Raw genomic sequence first — 22,392 nt, 5'->3', positions numbered from 1 at the left:
ACATTTACACAGATTTGGAATTTATGTTAGAATTTATGTTGTATAAACTCAATTTACACCTAAAATTGATTTGTATATTGCCCTGTATAAACAGAGCCAATGTATGAAAGCTTGGACACAGAGCTAGCATAGGGTAATAGGATGTAGCAGACACATTTGTTTTCTCCATGATTCATAATTGTTATAAAAGTATAAGACCTTATGACAAGTCTTGCTGGATTGTGCCAGGGCCTATCTTAGCCTAGAATAATATTGCTCATATTATCCTACTAGTTATTTCTCTAGTGTTCAAAGAATGGAGATGTAATCTGTTTCCAAAACTGATATTTTTGAGGCACATTTTCTCTAAAGTGCAAGTAACTGTGTCTCAAGAACAACAGTGCTAGGTAAGACCAGTCTTCCATGAATTAATCCAACTCCCTTTTAAGACACCCATTTGAGTCTTAGGGGAATGAATTCTACAAATTATGTGTTTGTGTGGGGAAATGATTTTTTGTGTGTGGGAGGGAGAATATCATGTACTTCTTTATGTCTGATTTTGTACCCTTTCTCTAAATTGCCTTTGTTCCTAAGCCTTTTAGGATGGTGGGGATCCCTACCATCGAGTCAGAGCTGAAGAAGCTTCTTGGATGAGAAGTGAAACATCTTAAAAGAAAAAACAAAGTTCAGTTGCCTCCTTGAAAAAGCATATTTGGAACAACTTGGATGACTGAGAATCTCCATAGACATTTCTTTTTAGATTATACCAGGATTGGAATAGGAGATACCATTGTGCTTCAAAAATCAGGTGTTTTATCTCTCATACCCAATATTATATTCAGAAATGGATGAAAAATGGAAATTTTACCATCTGGAATCTTCTCTGAATTCCAAAAGTACATTATGAAAGTACAGTTTCATGCACACCTCCAAAGCTATCTCTAAATAGACTGGAAAGAATTTTTTTTCAACTGTTGTTGAAAAATCTGTACAAACTTTGGACCTATTTCTTCCTTTCAAACACTGATGATCATAAGAAAAATAACAAAGTAGGTTTCTATATTAACTTGTATTTCTAATCTAATGTCATTGGTTACTTATGATTAACTCTCAATCTGTTAACTGGCTGAGCGATTGCTAATAAAGTGTTATAATACTGTAATTCTTTTTCTGAATGGTATAGTAGCTGTATCATATCACTTTGGGGAATTTTACACTGAACTTTGCAGTTTTCCATAAAAGCTGATTCATGTGGTAATAGACAATGTTCTTGCAGAAAAGAATTCATGAGTTGGGAGGAACTAAAGAGGTTATCTAGTCAAATCCTTTGTTAAGGATAGGAACTAGTACAACCTTTCTGAAAGATCACCATCCACAGTCTTCTTAAAACCTAGAAAAACCCAAGAAAATGTCTATTCCACTGTGTATTCCACTGGCTGATAGCTCACGCAGTCAGGAATTTCATGTCTAGCCTAAATCTACTTCTTTGTAATTTAAAGTACATTACTACATCGATCCTTTTGCTATCTTCTGAGGCAACACTCTCTCTTGTGTGCAAAAATATCTTCTGATATTCAAACTGTTATATCTGTTAATTGTCTGTTTTGTAGAATCAAGGATCTCCAGATTCTTTAACAATTCCTTATAGGGCTTGGATTCTAGATCCCTCACCATGTTCTTAAATGTCCTTTGAACTTGCACCAAGTTGTCACTGTCCTGTTTGAACACATAGAACTGGACATAGTGGTTACTGACCAGAAGAAAATAGAGTGAGACAGTTGTTTCTTATGATCTGGACTCTATGCTTTTGCTGTTGCATCCCAAGGTAGTGTCAAACTGCTGGCTCAAGTTTAATGTGGCCTATAAAGAACTTGTTTAAAAATGTCTACTTTTAATATTTGTCTTTTACAAGATATTAATTTATCTTTTATATTTTCCCAATGATTGTGTTTGGGCTACTGTCAATTGTCTCATGACAGCAGCTGTATTCTTATTCATTTACTTTATTTAATTTTATTGTGGCCACCCACTCCCATGAACTTTGAGTGACTTACAAATAATTATAGTGGTAGTCCAACAAATTGTTAGGCCTATAATTAATATGTAGTACATAGATATTCAATAGATCCAATTTTTCCTATCACTTTGATTTATCTAAGGTATATACCAGGGGTCCCCAACCGCCGTCCGCGGACGACCGGCAACGGAACAACCCTTACCGGGTCGCTGGTTGCTGGGCGCCGCCATCTTTTTTAAAAAGCGCTTCGGGTAGAAAGCTCACCGGAAGCGCTGTTTATCATAAAAGATGGCGGCGCATGCGGTGAGCTTTTCGGGTAGAAAGCCATTTCTACCGAAAAAGCTCACCAAACGCTATGCCGCCATCTTTTTATGTGCAACAGCGCTTCGATGACGCCTGAAGCGCCGTTTATCATAAAAGATGGCGGCGCCCAGTTGACCGGATACCGGGCAGCGGCGCCCAGCTGATGTCGGAACCGGCCGCGGCGTCGAAAGGTTGGGGATCCCTGGTATATACAACATTTTCATTCATCTGAATGAAACTGTAGACATATAAGATAAAAGATAAGCGTCAAGCACTAGGAAATCAGGAGATTCAGGCAGTTCAAATGAGTATAAAGATTTATTGCAAAGTTAAGCTCTTTGCAAAAATCTGGCCTACTAACGGTCAAGTGAAATGAGGGGGAATAAGAAGGCACTCAAGGTGGGCTGGACTTAGATCTCTTGTGGGCACACAGGGGCTCATGACTTATGACGCATTTGACCCCTACCTCGGCTTAGACTGGTCATCTCCTACAATAAGACACTTAAAACCAGAAATTTTATTTTATCAAATTTATATGGCTATCTTACAGATATGATTCTGAGCAGGATACTGTAAAAATAAAACAGTAAGAACAAAAAATATATATCTTAAAATAACCATAAGAAGCAAGAAACATTCATATAACAGAGGAGTATTTAAAAAAAAACTCATGCATAATAAAACCATCTTGTGGGCTCTCTGTTCCAAAGTGTTCCTCGTAGCTAATCTTGGAGTGGGGATAATAATGCACCAAAAGGCAAGAGATGCAGTGGAAATGTTTGGCTTCTGTCAGATGTTGCTCCTTAGCAGATAGAACCCATAATATGCTCATCTTGCCTGCCACGATGGGATGGGTATATATACTTGGGAAGAAATGGTCCCACAAATATCTTGGCTGCAAGACATGTAGGACTTTAAAAATCAAAACCAGCACATTTAATTGAACTTGGAAGCAAACTGGCAACTAAAGCAACTTGTGGAGCAGAGGCGTAATATGTGCCATTCTAGGGTCACCCAATGAACTGCGCAATGTCTGCGCTGTAGAGGTGATATTCAGCAGGATCTGACCAGTTCTGGAGAACTGGTAGTGGGTAGGGGGGGGGGGGGGGGGAAATATTCTTTTTTGGGGGCCTTGCCCATCTCCCCCCGAGGGCTTTGCCCGAGGAGAACGGTGGAAACAGGTTAGTGGGGGGGGAGGGGAATGGATTTTGAGTAGCTTCCCCAGGGTGGGGAGATTTTACAGTAATACCTTCTCCTGACTGGCCCTGCCCCCATCTATTCTCTGCCTCCCGAGTCCCAGCTGATTGGCTGAAGCTTCTGAACACTCTTCAAAGAGAATCCCATGTAGAACAGATTTAGTTAGTGCAGATTTTTTCAAATGTAATGTGACAAAAAAGAAAAAAGAACTTTTTCCAATAAGTACGTAGTTATCGTTCAGTTCTTTGAATTCTCTGCTAACTTTGGAATGCTTTATCTGAAATAGCTGAATTTCTTGTTTCCCCTAAAATGGTATGTTCTTGACTTGGGTCTATGCCTAGCTGGTAACTGATAGTATTTTTCTGCAGCTTTGTTTTACATGATTTTTCTCAGAAATCCTGATTCAGTTTCCATAATATAATAATGTAAGTTAGACAACAGTGAGATTTTATAGTGAGCCCCTAGGGATTGAGTAATTAATATATTATTTGACTTATATTATACCTTTCCTTCAAAAACTCAAAGCAGCTTACATTGGGAACTCTCTTTGTTTTGTCCCAAGCACAAGTTTGTGAAATAGTTTGAACTAAGAAGGAATGTTTGAGTCAAAAACATATAGTGCTTTTCCATGGCTAAAGGTAGGATAGGCTCTGGGTCACCTCAGTACAACATCTTAATCTTTGTGGGTGGCCTTGAGGACGGGGGGGAGGGGAGCAGAATAACAAAATAAGTATCACAAATCCATCCCTTCTCTATGTGTATCTTGAAGTCACATTCATGTATGTAAGGTGGTGATGATTCATTTTGATCAAACTGTTATATTCTGGGGATATATCCTCTTCATTGTCTTATAAATGAACTTTGTAAAAATTAAACTTCAGAAGTATATTTTGGAATTTATTTATATTTATATTACACAGATTGTATGCATGTATATCTTCCCTGGAAAATGTTAACTTTAACGAAGAAAATAATATTTGGCAGTGCTGGCAAAGCTATTTGTGCAAATTTAGCATTTTCTCTGGTAAGACTTTCACACCCTTCTTAGAAGAATCTGTTGGTATCAGAAAAATATTTTATTAACTGATAGATTGCTCAAGAACATCCGGCTTCAATTTTTAGCTGATATTTTTCTCTAACCAGCATTGTTTATTGAGTGTAACTCTTGGCATAAATTTTATTTTAGTATAGATAATATGTATTTTAGATCGTTCTCTCATTAGAAGACATCAGCTGATTCAGAATTTAGCAGCCAAGACTTTGACTGGAACCAGGGAAACTAGATTATACAATTTACTGTTCATGTCTTCAACAATTTTTACCAAGTTTAGTTTTAGATTCTTTCTTGATTACATTATCTAAACATCTTAATCCCCTTGATAATTTAAGAAATTGAATATGAATCTGCCTAGAATAGTAGCTGTTTCCTTGAAGGCCTTTCTTCAGATATCTCTGCTGCTTAATGTAGCAGATAAATTCTAGAATGAATCTTTTTTGGTATGGTATTCAAAGTTTAGGAAAACTGCCATAGATAAGATATGTCACTGAAATAACTTTATTTTTGTAGATTTTTGCCGGGCCTTGCTGCTTTTCACTGTGGTTGTTTGGTGTTTATTAATAGATCCATATTTGTGAATGTCTACATTATTGGGTGGTTAGGTAGAGATTTCATAAATAATATGAAATCAAGTTTGCTAATGTGATTAATGTATGATATAGCAATACAGAATTACACCACAAGATGTCACTCAAATAGCTATAGTATGAAGCGGAAAATTAAATTTGAGTCTTGTAATTATATAGCTTCTGAATAGGTTTAGCACATGCTCATATTGCAGCATATTTTGAAGCAAAATTCATTTAGAATGCTAAAACTGGTTCATTTACTGTAGGAAGCATTGCTATAACTAATAAATGATTTTACACAAAAATATGTATTTTTACTACATTAATGGAACATTAAATATTGGATCTCAAGGCAAACTTTCACTACAGTATTATAATGGATTTACCTAACGTTCTTGATTAAACACTTCTATCATTTTAATTAACTCTGTATTTTATTGTATTATTAAAAAGCAATGTGCCTTTTTTACTCTGCTACTTAAGACTTTAATAAGTATATTGAATTGAGAAATAAACTCTGGACTCTGCTTAGCCTGGAGAATGTCTTTGGGAATCAGATCGCAGATTAAATGTGCATCTGGTTTAAAGAGGTTAAAGAAACCTTTTTGAAGCAATCCCTTTGCTCCCTGTATGTATACATAGTAAACCTGAATTCTCCTATATTGAGGGCCATGATTTATTAGCTTTTCTTAATTATTGTGAAGGAATATAGACCTGATTGTAGAATAAGCAAATTGTTAAAAGGAGATTTTTGGAAAAGATTGCTTAGTCCTGACAAAAAGAAAATTCAAAATAGCCTTCCTGTGATTTTGTTTACTATAAGAATGGGCAAAGAGAAGCTCGTATAGGCTGTAAGATTCTGTCATTGCATCCTACAATAATTCAGAGCATCCCTGCTATGCCTGTTTCTTGCCTCCACTGAAAGGCTGACAATCACATAGTTGATATCACAGCAACTACCATTGAGAGATCCATCAAAAAGGGCTGATACCATTTCTTATGTCACTAATTTCTCTTTGTTACAATTCCCCATGGTTTTTAAAATACAAGTCTTGCTTATAGAGTACCTTAAATTTCAGGCCACCAGTAAGGTCTTTGACCTCATAGCTCTCTATTTAATAATGTATATACTGAACATGTCAGTTGCACCATATAAACCAGACCAAGAAATCATCTCCACAGGAAGGATAATACTACTTTTCTGAGAGTGGTCACAATAACAGAATCTTTCAAGTGTGATTGTGATACTTAGTACCTTCCCTCCCATCTTATATTCCTGTGAATTAGGGAAATATCCTTTGTATATTTCTGTCTGTTGTGGATTTAAAATGTATTTCATCTCTTATCATTTGTAACAGATCTCAGGAATCTCTGTCAAGATTATCTTCCCTACCTAATACAATAAGCGAAGTTTTTGAAACTAATTTGATGCAAAGATAAAGGCAATCCTTTAGATAACAAGATGTCAATCATCTAGTGATGTAAAGAAAGTACGACTTCAGCAACAGAGTGGTCAATGCCTGGAATGCACTACCTGACTCTGTTGTTACATCCTCAACCTTAAACTGTCTACTGTTGACCTCACTCCATTCCTAAGAGGTCTGTAAGGGTGTGCATAAGTGCACAATCCTGCCTACCATCCCTGTCTTATTGTCCCCATTTATTTGTACCTATTTCCTGCATTCATACTCATGTTTATTATTATACCCATTATCTTGTAAGCGATTGACAAATCAAATAAACAAAACAAATAAAATAAAATAAATTAGAACCTGAATCACATTTCTAAATGATGCATCAACATATGTCATATAATGGTGTGAACTCCCAGATGTTTTGCCTCACCCAAGTTGTATTTTTTTTATTAATAATAGAAGTTTATCTGTGTAAAGTATGTTACAATAGTCTGTCAAGATTTTGCTAAGTATAGGTAGAAAAACTAGGATATTGTTTCTTGGTAAGTCTTCTAACTATTGGAATTTATGCTTCTCTACTAATGCTAGTACAGGAAGGTGCCCAAACTATAAAAATAAGTAACATTTCTTCTAGCATCAATTACAAAACTTTATTCAGACTGAACAGTTCGCCATCCAGAGTGTTTCCATCTTTCTGGATTACGATTCACCTTTATTCATCCAAAAGTAACTTCCAGGCCCCAATCCAGGAGTTCCACAATCTCTGTTATTTGAAAGTTGAAAATGTGAAGGGGAGAACTGTCATTTCTAGATTCGTTATTTTCTGTTCCAGTCTTCCTGTATTAAAAAAAAAAATATGGGCAGTATTATATTTGCATAAACATTCATTTTATTTGGTAATTTACATTGTATCTAAATGCTTTCTATACAGTCGTAACTTTAATAATGTTTAATTGTGCAGCTTGAGATCAGGAGATAAGGAAAAATACCTTGCTAATTATCTAATTCTCTGTTCTGTTAATTGTACATAATGGATTGGAATAGGATAACCAACTGAAAGCAATTTCATTAAAAGTCTTAGTTGATCATGGCTACTGTTTTCATTTTAAACTGCACTGGTTCTGGCTTCTGAATTCTTTAGCTTTGTATTTTACTACTTTATAGTCTGCCATATGACCTCTTAACGTTTCTCTAGAATGCAAAATACATTATAATCCTATTAATTTCATATTAAGATAACTTGTATCTTCCCTTGGGATGTATGTTACATGTTCCTGAATGATTTTTGTTGAAAAACTGGAATAAGGTAAAAATTAAATAAGAATGATTTTCATGTTTTGCTGTATCACGCTGTTTGTTGAAGTTGGCTAGTAAGACGTTTTTCTTGAGGAAATGATCATTGATAGTGTATGCGTTTCCTGAAAGTGAAGGGAGTTGGTATCCTGTTATTACATAATCATTCTACAGTCTTGATTGCGATCAGTAGCTTTCACTACAAGTATGCTTGTTTCTTTTTGCTAAATTTGGAGGCCTGGAACAAGTACTCTTTGTTAGATAAATTCAGTGGGGTTGCTTGCAGGATTACATTTATTCTTGAAAAGGCAGAGATGCTCAACGTTACTCTAAAATCAGAGCCTACTGAAGAAGAAAATAGGATTACTAGTGTTTCTGTTGAATCATATGAAGAAAATCTTTTTTTGTAAGTATTTCATTAAGTTAACTTCATTTTTTCTTTGTTTTGATTACTTTTCTTTCATTTCATATTCTAACTTTGAATGCAGTATAGTAGCATTCCTTGTGCAAAGAACAGTGGAATATGTCTCAGACTTATACTACTTCTGCTGGGCTCTAAAAAATCTCATTCTTGCCAAGCATTTGGACATGAATTCTGCATTTATTGCTGCACCTTTGCAAACGCCCATCTTTTGTATATGCTCTGAGGAAATAATTACATGGGGTGGGAGGAAGATGAGAGAAACTGCTGTTTTATCTTACAACAGCAAATTTATGGAAGAAATCTGTTGCACTGGTGACAGGTATGTGGCTTGGGCTCACAAAACAATTTAAGTTGTTCTTAAAAGGGGGGGGGGAGAAAAAAATACTATCTCTTAGTGAGCTCAGTTTATTGTAGACTAAGCAGACAATTTGTGCTATGAAAACCTTTATACTGGAAGGTTGTGGCATAATTTTCTCTTTTCCCTGTTACAAACGAAAGACCTACTAGGCAGGTATCTCCTTTCCAAGGGATTCCTAGTAATTATAATAGGTGACCACCAATCAAGCTGGTAATCTCCAGTCCAGGATTTTCAGAGTGGTCAGTATCAACCTCCAAGGATCGATGGGACTATTCAAGGGTTATTATGTTGTTATTTGTAATAGTATTAATTAAAATAGTATTTATGACATTATTTTTCATATAATAAATGATAAATTTAAATTTATAATGAAACTGCAACTTTTCTTACTAATTGTAGTCTCAGAAAAAAATGAATGAGAAACATCGTAACTGTCCAACTCAGCTTATAATGAAAAAAATATCCAATTAAAACATTTTAAAACAATAAACAACAAACAATTAAAAATCCAAAAAAATATACATAGTATTTAATGGGATATATGCAAGAAGAAGAATAAACATTGCTCAACATTGAAAGTAAGACCCGATTCCAACAATACCTGATTGAAAACTTAAACTTGAAAAATATACATCAATATCAAAACTAACAGTATATATACATAATAAAAGTTTCAAAGAAATTGAAACTTAAGCAAGAATGGTTCTCATACATACAATGCATCACATAATAATGTAGACATAATCACTTAAGTGTCTGGCTTCTTAGGAGCCTAAATGTCTGTAGATATTACAAATTAGCAGATGTATTGCCAGGATTCTTTCTATGGGGCATAGTGTCCTCCCTTCAATGTAACTGTGGGGTCCCACATCAAACTATAAATCACACTGACCAGCTGTAAGCTGAGGACATATACCAGTTTTTCAACATGAATGGTGCTGTACTTCAATGGTTAGATGGTCTAGATGGGTGTCAAACTCGCTGTGTCATGTTGCCATCATGTGATGTTTCATGACATTTCCATCCTTCATGGAGCTGGGGTGAGTATGGCCTTTGTGTGATGCATCTGGCCCACAGGCCGCCAATTTGACATCTCTGGTCTAGATGGGAAAGACTTGGTAGAGAGAATATAAAATCCAGTCTAAACATCTGGCTGACTGAGATCAACAACAATCACCGCCAGCATCACCACCTACACAAGAACAATAATAATACTTTCTTGCAATATGCTCTTGGTTTTAGCACAGTAGATTGCAGAGATGATTTGTGTTTCAGTATTTATAGGAAGACTATTTTTTCTTGTGTCTCTGACCACTTTGGTTGTATAGAATGTGGAAATGTCCTCTAAGCGTCTGATAAACCGCATGCTGTGAGTCCTGAATATATGGAAATAAGTTTTTGTTTTCCAAATAACCTTTTCCTCATAATCCCAATATACAAAAGTACAATTTGTGAAAACTAGACATCAAAGACTGTTAGCTTAGAAGGATTTAGCCCTTAGATAGTACTTAATTTGCTAACTTGACATAGGGCATCATAGAGGGAGCACTATCCGTAACTGAGCAAAGCAGCTTCATTTTCTCCAAAGAGATCACTATAACTCATCTCAGTCTTAAACTCTTCCACTTGTACACATTCAAAAATAACTATTAATTTAATAATAATCTTCTTGTGAGATTTAGATTTGTATTAGCTACTACTGGTATATACAAATGCCCTTTAGTGTGTACACTCTTCTCAATTCTATGCAGTATTTTTAAAGTTAAAGAATATAAAACTACTTTTTCTATATCAGGAGTGTCAAACTCAAGTTCTCCGGCCATGGAGATCTGGCCTACGGGGCCACCCTGGAAACAGCAAAGGACCGTCCTGCGCTGCCTCTGCCAGCAAAACTGGAGCCCCAGGAGGGAGAGAGCTCAGTTTTCACTGGCAGAGAGCTGCAGGAGGATCTCTCCAGCCCAAGCTAGGCCACCACAGGTGCCCTGACATGAATGACGTTGAGCTGGCCATGGCCACCAGGCCCCCTGAGATCAAACACAATACTGATGTGGCCCTCAATGAAATCGAGTTTGGCACCCCTGTTCTATATTATTGAGGAAATTTTCTTATTTGTATGTCTTGGGTTTTATGGATGTCAGAAAGTACAAATTAAGTTCAAATGCAGATTTAAAGAAAATTGGCCTTCTGACAAAGTGTAGTATTTGCTACTCTAAATGTAATAGTAAAGATGAAGTAATTTGAGGTAGTCCTTTAGAATGCTGCATCTCCCTAAATATCCAGTAACCTAAAAGGAAGATTTTTTTTGTAACTTATAAACTTTATTTGAAGTGGAATTTTTCCAGTTTGCAATGGGAATTATTTGCCAAAACAGGAAAGTGCAAAAATTTTTGTTTCTAACATGCTCTATGTCAGGGGTGTCAAACTTAAGCCTGTGGGCCGGATCTGGAATGCTTAGATCTGGCCTGTGGAGCCATCCTGGAAACAGCGAAGGAACGGCCCGTGGTGCCTCTGCAAGCTCCATTTTCGCTTGCAGAGGTTTGCAGGAGGCCGTCCCAGCTGAAAACAGAACTTGTAAGGCCTGCCCACGGTCCTCCTGGTCTCCGTTTTCACTGGCAAGGGTTGCAGAAGGCCGTCCCAGCTGAAAAAGGAGCTCAGGAGCCCATTTTCACTGGCGGAGCACTCCATAGAAGCCCCCTACATGAGTGATGTCAAGCTGGCCACACCCACCCTGGCTACACTCCACCCCCACCCCCTGAGGTCAAACACAACCCTCATGCAATGTAATTGAATTTGACAGCCCTGCTCTGTGTTTTTTCAATGTGATTTTTTTTCACTCTCATTTTTAGATGGAAGTTGTTTTAGCCAGTCCAACAATTGACATATTGTCACTGATGAATGGAGTATGGGAAGAGAGTGTAGTGTGACTATGTTCCTTACAGTTGAACAGACCTGTCCAGTTTGATTTTGTTCAGTTCCTTACTTCTCCAAGTTAAATTAATTCAGTTTTATTTCTATACATATTTGTGATTAAAAATGCAGGAAAAGTTTGATCTTGTGCAGTGGCTCTCAACCTTTTCTTTACCATGGACCCCCCCTTTAAATACATTTTTTTTGGTAAATTTTATTTGAGTTTTCACAAAAAGAAAAGAAATACAATTAAAACATCTTTTTTGAAAGCAGCATAATCCCGGGTTACATTTCTTCGTACAGGCACAAATTCAGGTTCATGCTCATTTTTATATTCTATTTCATATCTTATTACAACTTAACATTTTCTACATGGCTTCTCCCCTCTTTTAATTTCCTCAATTTTATTGTATTTATTTCATCTCAATTCAAATCATTATATTTGTATTTTTTTTCTGTCCTGTTTCAATTGTCTATTATCTTTTCTCATTAAACAAAATTTCTCCTGTAGTTACTGATTGGAGTATGCCATTTTTTTAAATACTGTAAAAGTCAAGCCTAATACTATTTGAAATATATTAATCTGGGATTAGGTTTCTCAGGTCAATGGATTATATAATTATTTGTCTATGGTATTGAATTTATATTGCCATATTTTATAAAAAAAAATACAAAATAATAGTATATTTATTGTATTATATGTTTAACTTTATTAGTCTGATAAGATACGTAAACATATAAGATTTTCCCTCATGTACTATTATATTCATCCTTCAAAATTCATTTTTATATATATTGTACTTTATATATTTGCTTTGTTCTAAAAGGGAAATGTTTAATATCTTCCCAAAATGGATTTTGCAATAGGTTTTCTTTAGGTAAGTTCCTGCATTGCTGAATCCTGACATTGTGTTGCATGTCGGATCCCTTTTTTGTTTTTATGATTAATAAATTCACAATCAGGTGTTGATGCCAATAACCTTACATATTCATTTTCTCATTTATAGAAATGAAGATCTTAAGCAGATGTTGGAAAGCAGCAAAGATTCTTCTAAATTGGAGGCTATGAAAAGGATTGTTGGAGTATGTTCAGCTTTTATTATGTGTATAATGTAGTTTGCATCTTTTTTCATTTTGAACATCCATATAAATTTACTAAATTTACATGTGACTCCCACCAGCTCTGGGTGATTTACAAATGGTTTAAAACACAAAAAATTGAGACCAAAAGTGAAGAGCAGGATAGCAAAACAAAGGGGAACAAAGAAAACAACCCACATGATCTAAAGGGAATTTCACTCACCCTGGCTCAACCGCTGAATGAAGAACTGGGTCTTCAAAGCCATTTGAAATACCAGCAGGGTGGGTTCTGTTGGAATCTGGCAGAGGTACCTCATTGTAGAGGGCAGGGGTTGCTATAAAGAACACTTGCTTCCGAGATCCCAATAGATATTGTTGTTTAATTGATAGAACCCTGAGCACACCAATCTTACAGTATCAAGTTCAGTTTGGTATTTTTTTATCAGTTTTCTTTTCCCTACTTTATTGTTTTGAGGAATTTTCTAAGAGATTTTCAGGAAAATTGAAAATAAGTTCAGTCATTGTGATTCTAAATGAATCTAAATGAAAGGAGCTTTTCTATTCACAGGAGTCCATATTTGGATCCAAACTGGACTGTTGTATATTTTGTTAAATATGATCTGAAGAATCAAAAATGCATAGGTCACATTTCCTCAGACTTGTCATCCTCCTCTAGGTGCTGGTTAGGAAATTGTGGCAGAGGTGTTTTTTTTTGTTTTTTTTGCATTCTTATTATTCCATTCAGATTCCCTGTGGTTTACAGTGTCTGAAGTTCAAGTCCACATGTTGTTTATGCCAATGTTTGGAAAAGCTGATGTATATTTTGAATAAAAATACATGACCAGAGGCCAGAAATAAATAAACAGACACCACAAATAGTTTGCAAAACCTGAGTGTTAAAATGGATTAAAATGGTTTTTAAAATTATAGTATACTTAAGCAGGTGCATATTGATTAGACAACATTATGAAAAACACAGAAACTGTTAGCTGAAGAAAATAAGGCATGAGATAAGAAAATGAAAAGGATATACCTAAAATGTAACTAATGCCAACGCTATTCTTTAATCATTTTAATACTTTTTATCCTTGAAAATTCCTTAGTTCCACCATGATTGTACACCAATTCATGTATTCCCTTTGTTCTTTAAAATTCTTAAACACTTTTTAAGATTCTCATTAATCGTTCCAATGACAACTTTTTAAATGTTTTCCATTTCTTTAGACCTGCAGTTATATTTCATGTATTTCATTCCCTCTCTAGCTTAATGATTACTCACTTTTATATTTAATTTATGTTTATTCAGCACCTAACTCTTTTTTAATATAAAGGAAACTAATCAAATGCGGCAAAGGATTTTTTAAAAAATTTTTTATTGAAATTACAGTGATCATGACTTTTATTTATTTGTCAAATTCATCTCACAAGAAGTGATTCTGGACTTTATGAGACCAAATATGTTTTGAAAAGATTCCAAATGTATTCTTTCATAGTATGCTTCAGTTATTGCAATTTAAATAATGCAGCATACTTTAAAAAGTAATATTAAATATTGCCGTTTTATTATGCTATAAGTATTACTGGAATATTTGTGGAGTTTGATAACTGTTTGGCTTCAATTCTACCTCTTAAAATCAGAATAATTGGTATTCCAGCAAAAATGGTATTCTATATTATTTTTAATTGACCCTTGAACAAATTAAAGTAACTTACCTATTTACCTGTTTTAAATTAATTGAAATTTCTTTGAAAAATTATATAATATAGAATTTCCTTTGAAGATATGTCATCAAAGAAGAAACTTACTTCAGAGTTGAAGGAACTTAATTGTAATTTGAAATGTACTATTAGTGTATATATATATTAAATTATTGACTGTATTTTAAAGTAGCATGTTATATTAAAGGAATTTTTTCTTTTTCAAGATGATTGCCAGAGGAAAAAATGCATCTGAATTGTTTCCTGCGGTAGTGAAGAATGTAGCAAGTAAAAGTATTGAGGTATGGTGATAAAACACTTGTTTTAATTCTAAGAGCACCTTTTAAAACTTATAAGTCCTTTCTTGCCACAGTTGTTAAGTGAATCACTGCAATTGTTAAGTTAGTAACAAAGTTGTTAAGTGAATCTGGCTTCCCCATTGACTTTGCTGATCAGACGATTGCAAAAGATGATCACATGACCTTGGGACACTGCAATCGTCATAAATATGAGTCAGTTGCCAAGTGTCCAAATTTTAGTCATGTGCCTATGGGGATGCTGCAATGATTGTAAGTGTGAAGAATGATGTTAAATCACTTTTTTTAGTGCTGTTGTAACTTCAAACAATCATTAAGCAAATTGTTGTAAGTCAAGGACTACCAGTACAGTAATTACAGTAATGTTCCAGTGAAACAGGTGTAGAAAAAGTAATAATCTTCTATGATAGGAACTTGTGATATTCTTAAATCATGATAAAGCATTTTTATAGGCCATAATCTAGTTATTCCTGTCTCTTGACCTTGTTCAGTGTATTTACTGGGAATGACTTTGCTTTTAATAGAAATTCCTGTCAGTTATATGTTGCCCTTGCTAAACTGTAAGTGTTAAGGTTAGCTCTGTCCTTATTCATTGCTAATATTTGACATGATTTTGTACCTACTTATTGTTTGGCAAAGGCTCATCTGTCCCTATTAAAATTCTTTGGTACAAATATTTCTACCCCCACCAGGATACCTCTGGTTAGGTTAGTTCTGCCCGTCATTGATGAAATAATAGCAACAGCACTTAGACTTATATACCGCTTCACTAGGGGTGGGATTCACTAGGGGTAGGACCGGTTCTATAGAACCCCTTGTTAACTTTCTAAGCAGTTCAGAGAACTGGTATTTAGAAGAAATCTCCTTTTGTTTATTTCCACCCTTATTACATTCTTGGCAGTGTACCTAAACTTACTGTCTCCGAAGGAGGTTTTTTTTTTTTACTTGCTTAAAGAGGAAGGTTTATTTTAAGCTTTTTACACTGCTATTGGGAGGAGATACTTCCCTGATATACTTCCAGCCAAGTGCGACAATCAGCCCTTTGAAGATATAATTGAATAACCAGAAAGGAGCTTTTAATGACAAGGAACCAAGATGATTCAGCAAGGCTTCTTGGCTAGCTAGAAAGATTGACATTCAAATGCGAGTTTACAAACCCTTTCTGACTTTTGGTCTAAAACTGGTTTTTGGTGAAGTTTAATTCTGTCCTTGGTGACATTTAATCCTTTGTTTATTGATGGGATAATTTTCCCTATTCATCTTTGTTTGGAAGGAAAAAAGTTAATCTCTGTTCCTGAAAATAAACTGGGTTGAGAAATCTGGCTAGTTCCTGTGTCTATTTGTTCTGGTAATTTGTTTAACAAGCAACAGCTACTGTTGTGATTTAATTATTTGTATTGTGTGTACATTTTTTCCTGTTTCATGGTTTCTTTTTCTATCTGGGAAGGGGGTCTTCCTTTGCTGCTTTAGTATTATCTGGCACTGTCCTTTTGGGGTGTACTTCCAAGAGGCAGGATGCAAGCTTGGCACTGATTTTTGTACTGCCTTTCTGGGGGGCATTTGATCTTTCCTTAAATCTGGTTGATTTCCTTAGGATATCTTGTGAAGGGAGTGAGACCAGCTAGTATCTTTAAGTGGTGCAAATGGTTCTAAGGATTGTTTTTCCTGGTTGTGCTCTTTCTGGAGAGCTTAAATGACCTCTGGGTTTCACTTTATGAGCAAGAGTTGGCTGCTGATAGTTATGATTGCATTTTAACTATTTTAATTCCTCAAGGTGCTCTGGCACCCTGCCTGATTTGTAACTCCGGCTTGCAGGTATTTTTAATCTAATGATTGGTATTTAGGGCAGCTTTTTTCAAGCAAAGAAGCTTTTTGTATTTTTGTACAGGTAGTCCTTGATTTACATTTCATTTAGTGACCATTCAAAGTTACAATGGCACTGAAAAAAGTAACATGACCGTTTTTCACAGTTACGACCATTGCAGCATCCCCACAGTCATGAGAAGCCAGGCGAGGAGAAGTGCCCTTGACGTGGGTGACATCGAGTTGGCCACACCCACCCAGTCACATGACCACCAAATCACACCCACCAACTAAGCCGCACCCACAGAACTGGTTATTAAAATATTTGAATCCCACCCCTGCGCTTCACAGTGTTTTACAGCCCTCTCCAAGCGGTTTACAGAGTCAGCATATTGCCCCCCAACAATTGGGTCATAATGGTATGTTTACTCTTGAACCAGAAGCCTGAATCCTTCCAGGAGGAACAGGACAAATGCATTGCTGTAATTTGTGTATGTGCATCCCCTTGTGCACCTTTTATTCAGTATTGACTCTTGGTAACTGTACAAGTCTGTGAAGTTTTCTTGGCAAAATTTCAGCAGTGGTTTGCTTTACTTCCTTCCTAATGCTGAGAGAGAATGATTGGCCCAAAGTCATGCAGTTGGCTTCATGCCTAACAATGAGACTAGGACTCGTGGTCTCCCAGTTTCTGTAATTACTCGTGAGTATTTGTCACAATAGAAGCAGAAGGCATAAATTGATTGAATAAATTAATAGTTTATATGTTCTTATGGTTTAGCTGGTATCCGTTTTTCTCATATATTTTTAGTTTGCATTTATTTCTCATATTCTACAGTAATTGAAATATTTCAAATAAAAGCTCTGAATTATGTCGATACATGTCCCAATGTATTTCTTCTGTATTCTCAAACATTTTTTTTAAAATGTGCTTGTTACAACATATCAGACTTAAAAGCAGGTTCATGGAGAAAACACCTTGACTAGTCTTAATAGCACACTTGGATTTTCTTTACTGTCAAGGTAGAGGATAAAGGGAACAGTCATAGTTGAAGGAAAATATGGAGACTTGATTATGTCTATAGGGTATTAAGTAAAAGCATTATCCTGAGAAGTAAATTGATTTGTTATTGCTATTTTAGGCAGAATTACTTATTCCAGAGGCTCTGAATATAGATTAATACTTCTGTGTTTGCTTAAATTGTATAATAATATCATCTCTTCCATTATTTCTTTCTTTTCAGTTGCTTTTATATCAGGCATAACAATAAGTTAGGAGTATACAACTTTCTTTGTAAACCAAGGATGTTCTTTGCTGTTATGAACAGGTTATTAATTGTTATGCTTGATTTAATGTACAATGTTTAAATGTAAGGGAATGATCTCATTAAATAGGGCTAATAAAATCCCAGGGCAGTAGCTCTGTTGAAATCTACTACATAGTGCAGTGTTGGTGCAGTGTCGGGGTTTTTTAATTCAGTGTGGAGTATGAAGGATGTGTGTTTGTGTTTATTTTCATGGTCATGATGTGCACTGAAGATGGTGTTTGATTTCGTTGTATGAGGTACAATGACAATAAAGTAAAATAAAGAAAAATAAACTAATAAAATCATTCCTGTATATTTTAAAAAATCATCTACACATCAGTGGAAACTTTTGTGCAAACTTTAACCACATTTGGATCCACCGATAATGAGTTCTTTCCCCATTGCCGCCTTCTGTGAAATTCCATTCATTATTTCTCCGAGTTTATTAAATTCTGATTTCATGATACATGTTCAACTACATTCATGAATGAAGGCAAATATATGTGTCCCAGGATAATGTTGCAGGATCCAATCTGGATCGATCATGGGACCAGAGGCTAGAAAGAAGTTCCCTGAAATTGGGCTCCAGTATGAATCCGAAGATAAACCTCTGGTCCTGGTGACCAATCCAGATAAGATCTTACAATTACATTAAACTTAAGTTTTCTGGACGAATCATGCATAGTAGAGTTTGTGTCCCAATAGATGTCACACTAATTAAAGTCATGCAGGTGAATAGAGTGGACTGCTTTATGGCATGATAGGGGGTTAGTTTGCTACAGTTTCCTGAAGCTTACATACCTTCATGGTTTTATATTCCATGAAAAATCAATGGAACCACTTTTAGTGGGATGATTTGATAGAAGGTGCAGAAAAGTAGTTCAGGAGCCACAGGATTTCTAATCCCTAGCTTAAATCAACCTTACATATGAACTACTTTAAAACCAATGGGAAGTACTGCATGGAGCTACTTGCAGCTCTCTCTCTCTCTCTCTCTCTCTCTCTCTCTCTCTCTCTCTCTCTCTCTCTCTCATTGTTAAGAGGAATGTAGTCTGTTGTACCTTATTGTATATCTTATTATTGACAATGTACTAGGTGTTATGAGATTGGCTTCCAGTAATGGGTCTAGGAATTTATGAGGTAAGAGATGTAGTGGGTTTTTTATACAGACTGCATATCCAAAAGTAATTCTTCATAATCTTTATAACATGATACCTTTTATTATTAGTGTCATTATTAACCTTTTATTAGAGCAAGTCTTTAGAATCATTAAGGTTTAGAAACTGAGACATTGAATGTAGCTCTTTTTAAGAATATGGAATTATGAAGGACAAACCATTTATTTCAGACAAATATATATTTAATAAATCATTTAATGTTACGAACATCTAAACTGAGTAATGAAGAAACAATAATTCACTGAGGTGAGAATAGTTCATGTTAAAATAACCATATGGTTCTTCCTAAGAGAATATTATTTCCTCTTTCCTTGCCAACCAGCTTCCTTTATATCTGTACTGAGAAATTTGAGCCAGCCAACATATAAGCTTAATACCCCAAAATAAAAGTCTTCCAATTTATTCATATTTCATTTTAGGGAGGAGTTAATGTACCCTCACATCAACATTAGTTAAACTAATTCTGAACCAGGGCAGAAATGTTTGCCTACCTTTTGAACGATACTAAAGCAAAGCTTTATTGCCTGCTACAAACACTGTATCACATCTTGCTTGTAATAATTAATGGAATATGTTAATGTGTTAGCATGGTATTATCATGATTTATGAAACTGCATATTATGCACTAAGTACAAAGTACTGTACAGCTGTGTTGTGAACACAGAGCCAGCAATAATCTCTTTCATGCTGGGTTGTAGAAGTTAATGCTACGATCTCTGGTTCAGTTTTTAAAGACTATAAAAATACATTTATTTATTTATTTATTTATTTATTTATTAGATTTATTTGCCATCCATCTCAGCTCTCAGTGACTCTGGACAGTTTAAAACATTTACTTCAAGTAAATATTATAAGTATCTTTGTGGAAGAAACTAGGCTGTATTATGAACACATAAAATTGCACATAAAATATACTTTGCTGGACTGTATTCTTTCCAATAACATGTGAATTGAATATTGAAATATGTTTCCTCTGACAATCTTCAATGCATGTTACATTAAAATTCTCGGAGTAATTTGGTTGTCGATAGATTTTAACAGACATTAAGGTACATTAATCAAAGATATAAATCTGCAGCAGTGCTTGAAATCTATGAGGCAAGTGTATTGTAGCAGTTTAAAATTAGCACCCCATATCTGCCATACATTGCAATCTATTTGTTGTAGGGATATTTTTAAATTTATTTCTACCCAGCTGTTCTTCTCAGGTTTAGTCCTTTATGTTATTTTATCATTCTCTGACTTTCTAGAAAGTAAAGGTTTGCTATTATTGTTGTAGGCTTCTTTCTTTCTTTCTTTGCATGCTATTTAGTCTATTTTTTAACATTCGTCAGGATTTTTATTATTTACTTTTTTATATAATTTTAAATAAAAATATTGGGAAATATTTGATATTTCTTTTTTCAGTTTTTTTAAAAAAACTGAAAGATAAAGAAAAGTACTTGAAAGTGGGGAAAGGAGAAATGTGTTTTTATCATTGAGTTTTCTCCTCCCCCCGCCCCACCATCACATTTCTAGAAAAAGATCCAGTTATAGACCCTGTGACAGGGTAAGGATTTCAAAGCTAGTCAAGGACATTTAGTTCAGTCAGATTAATTTTTATAAACAGCGAATTGCCCTACACTTAATTTTAGGCTTCACATTAAAAGATGCAGAAAGTGACCTCGAAATATAATTGGTGGTTTACAGCAGAAATAACAAAAGGTTTAGTCAATAACTCATGAAGTTTGATATACTTGTATTGATAAACTAATTAAACAGATCTGCCTGTGTTCCTCAACTCTAATGTGGCTCTGTTATTATTAGTTTTAAAGGGACGAATGCTGTAACATTGAATGAAAGTAAATGATGAAAGAACGGTGCAGTCACGAAACTGAAGTTCTCCTGCCTCTGATCTCCAAGTGGTTTCAAGGAACAGAGGCTTTCTCTGCACACCTGCAGTCATTCACTATACAGGCCTCTTGTTGTCAGTGTTGATTGCTGCTCGTTCATAGTAGAACAACAAATAATTTAAAGCCTTGTAACCTTCTGTGATTTAATAAGTTGCTTTTTGGCAGAGTAGACAGAAAAATATTTCTTCAGATAGTGACAATAATTATAGCACAACTGTAAGTTTTTTTTACAGGATTTTTTTTACAACTCCTTATGGTCTATTTTAAATTGAAAACAATTTTTTTTATTCATGCTCACTTAAACCTATATGGATTTTATTTAGAAATTAACTAAACTGTAATTTTTGTCAGCTGTAGAATTTCAGTGATTTATTTGTTTAGACACCCTGAATATAACATGCAAACATATCATGTCACAGAGAATCTAGAATGTCTATAATGCAACAATTTTAAACAACCATATTGAATGTACTTGTGGATGGTACAAAATTTTAATATGTCTAAATTAACTGGTTTGTTTTTCAGATTAAAAAACTTGTATACGTCTATTTGATGCGTTATGCAGAAGAGCAGCAGGATCTGGCACTGCTGTCAATCAGCACCTTTCAGCGTGCTCTGAAAGTGAGTAAAATTAAATTAGAAGCAATTTTTGTTTTTATAAAGTTGTGGCTGATTTTCAACAAAACCCAAAAGTATACAATTTTATTTCTGAAGTTACTCTGCTTTATTGCTTATATAAAATGCCATTTTAAAAGTTGAAAGTGATTAAATCCAGTTTTGCAGATATGGTTTTCTGTTTGTATAACTGAAATTTCCTTCTCTTTCAGCTCCTTGCAGGCATCTCAGATCTGCTTGGGAGGGTTTCCTCACTCCTAGAGAAAATTACACACTTGTACTTAGAGTTGCAGGGAAGATAATTTTTCAGTGGTATTTTAATGGCAGTCACCATGGTTGAATCCAATCTGATTGGATCTAATAGATTGCCCTTCGCAGATATCAAATCTGTTATTTCTCTAATTGGGTTAGAAACATGAAGGTTTACCAGGAAGGGCGTACAATATTTATAGAAAACTGGAATGAATAACATTGTTTTAATCAAATTCTTGGTAACAACTTTAGTTTATGCAAGCCTTATACATTCTTCAATGTTGACTACTGAAATAAACTACAATAGTACACTTGTTATATGTTACATAACTGCTCCTGCTTACGCATTATTCTATTTGGACTATGTGTCAGACGCTGTGGAATTCTAAAAGGAATGTAAAGACATTGATTAGAGGAATAAAATGCAGTGACATATTTCAGACACTTCATATATAGCAGGAGTGTGACAGGCAGTTGCACAATCTTGGGGAAAGGCACTACTGTTTTTAGGAATTGCAGATATAAAAATAGCTGTAGAAATGCTATTAGGTTGTTTTTAACTGTTATGGTGTATTTTCTGGACATAATAGTAACGCAGATTGTGATGACATCTCACAGAATTATTTTATTTATTTATCAGCTAGCTGTGCCTGTCTATACTTACAGGGGGATTATAAGCTTTCTGACAGAAAGCAGCAGATGAAGCTAGGTAAAATCACATCAAATACTCAAAC

General features: G+C 35.0%; 1 protein-coding gene across 3 annotated transcripts in view; it reads left to right on the top strand.

Moving 5' to 3' along the window:
• AP3B1 (adaptor related protein complex 3 subunit beta 1) overlaps positions 1-22,392 on the top strand; it is a 158,682-nt gene that overhangs the window by 8,633 nt on the left and 127,657 nt on the right. For 2 of the 3 annotated variants that reach the window (XM_026670594.2, XM_087958307.1), the window contains exons 2-4: positions 12,527-12,602; positions 14,525-14,599; positions 21,317-21,412. In XM_026670594.2, the coding sequence (XP_026526379.1) occupies positions 12,527-12,602; positions 14,525-14,599; positions 21,317-21,412 (247 nt within the window). Of the gene's footprint in view, positions 1-7,966; positions 8,237-12,526; positions 12,603-14,524; positions 14,600-21,316; positions 21,413-22,392 lie in introns of those variants that run through there. The other variant, XM_026670593.2, reaches the window with a different exon arrangement.

This window comes from Notechis scutatus, chromosome 2 (genome assembly GCF_049901735.1).
Source record: "Notechis scutatus isolate UNSWTSFEM ecotype Mainland chromosome 2, rNotScu1.2, whole genome shotgun sequence".
Classification (NCBI taxonomy): domain Eukaryota; kingdom Metazoa; phylum Chordata; class Lepidosauria; order Squamata; family Elapidae; genus Notechis; species Notechis scutatus.
The sequence above is the reverse complement of the archived record's forward strand: the minus strand, read 5'-3'. Positions and strand labels throughout refer to the sequence as shown.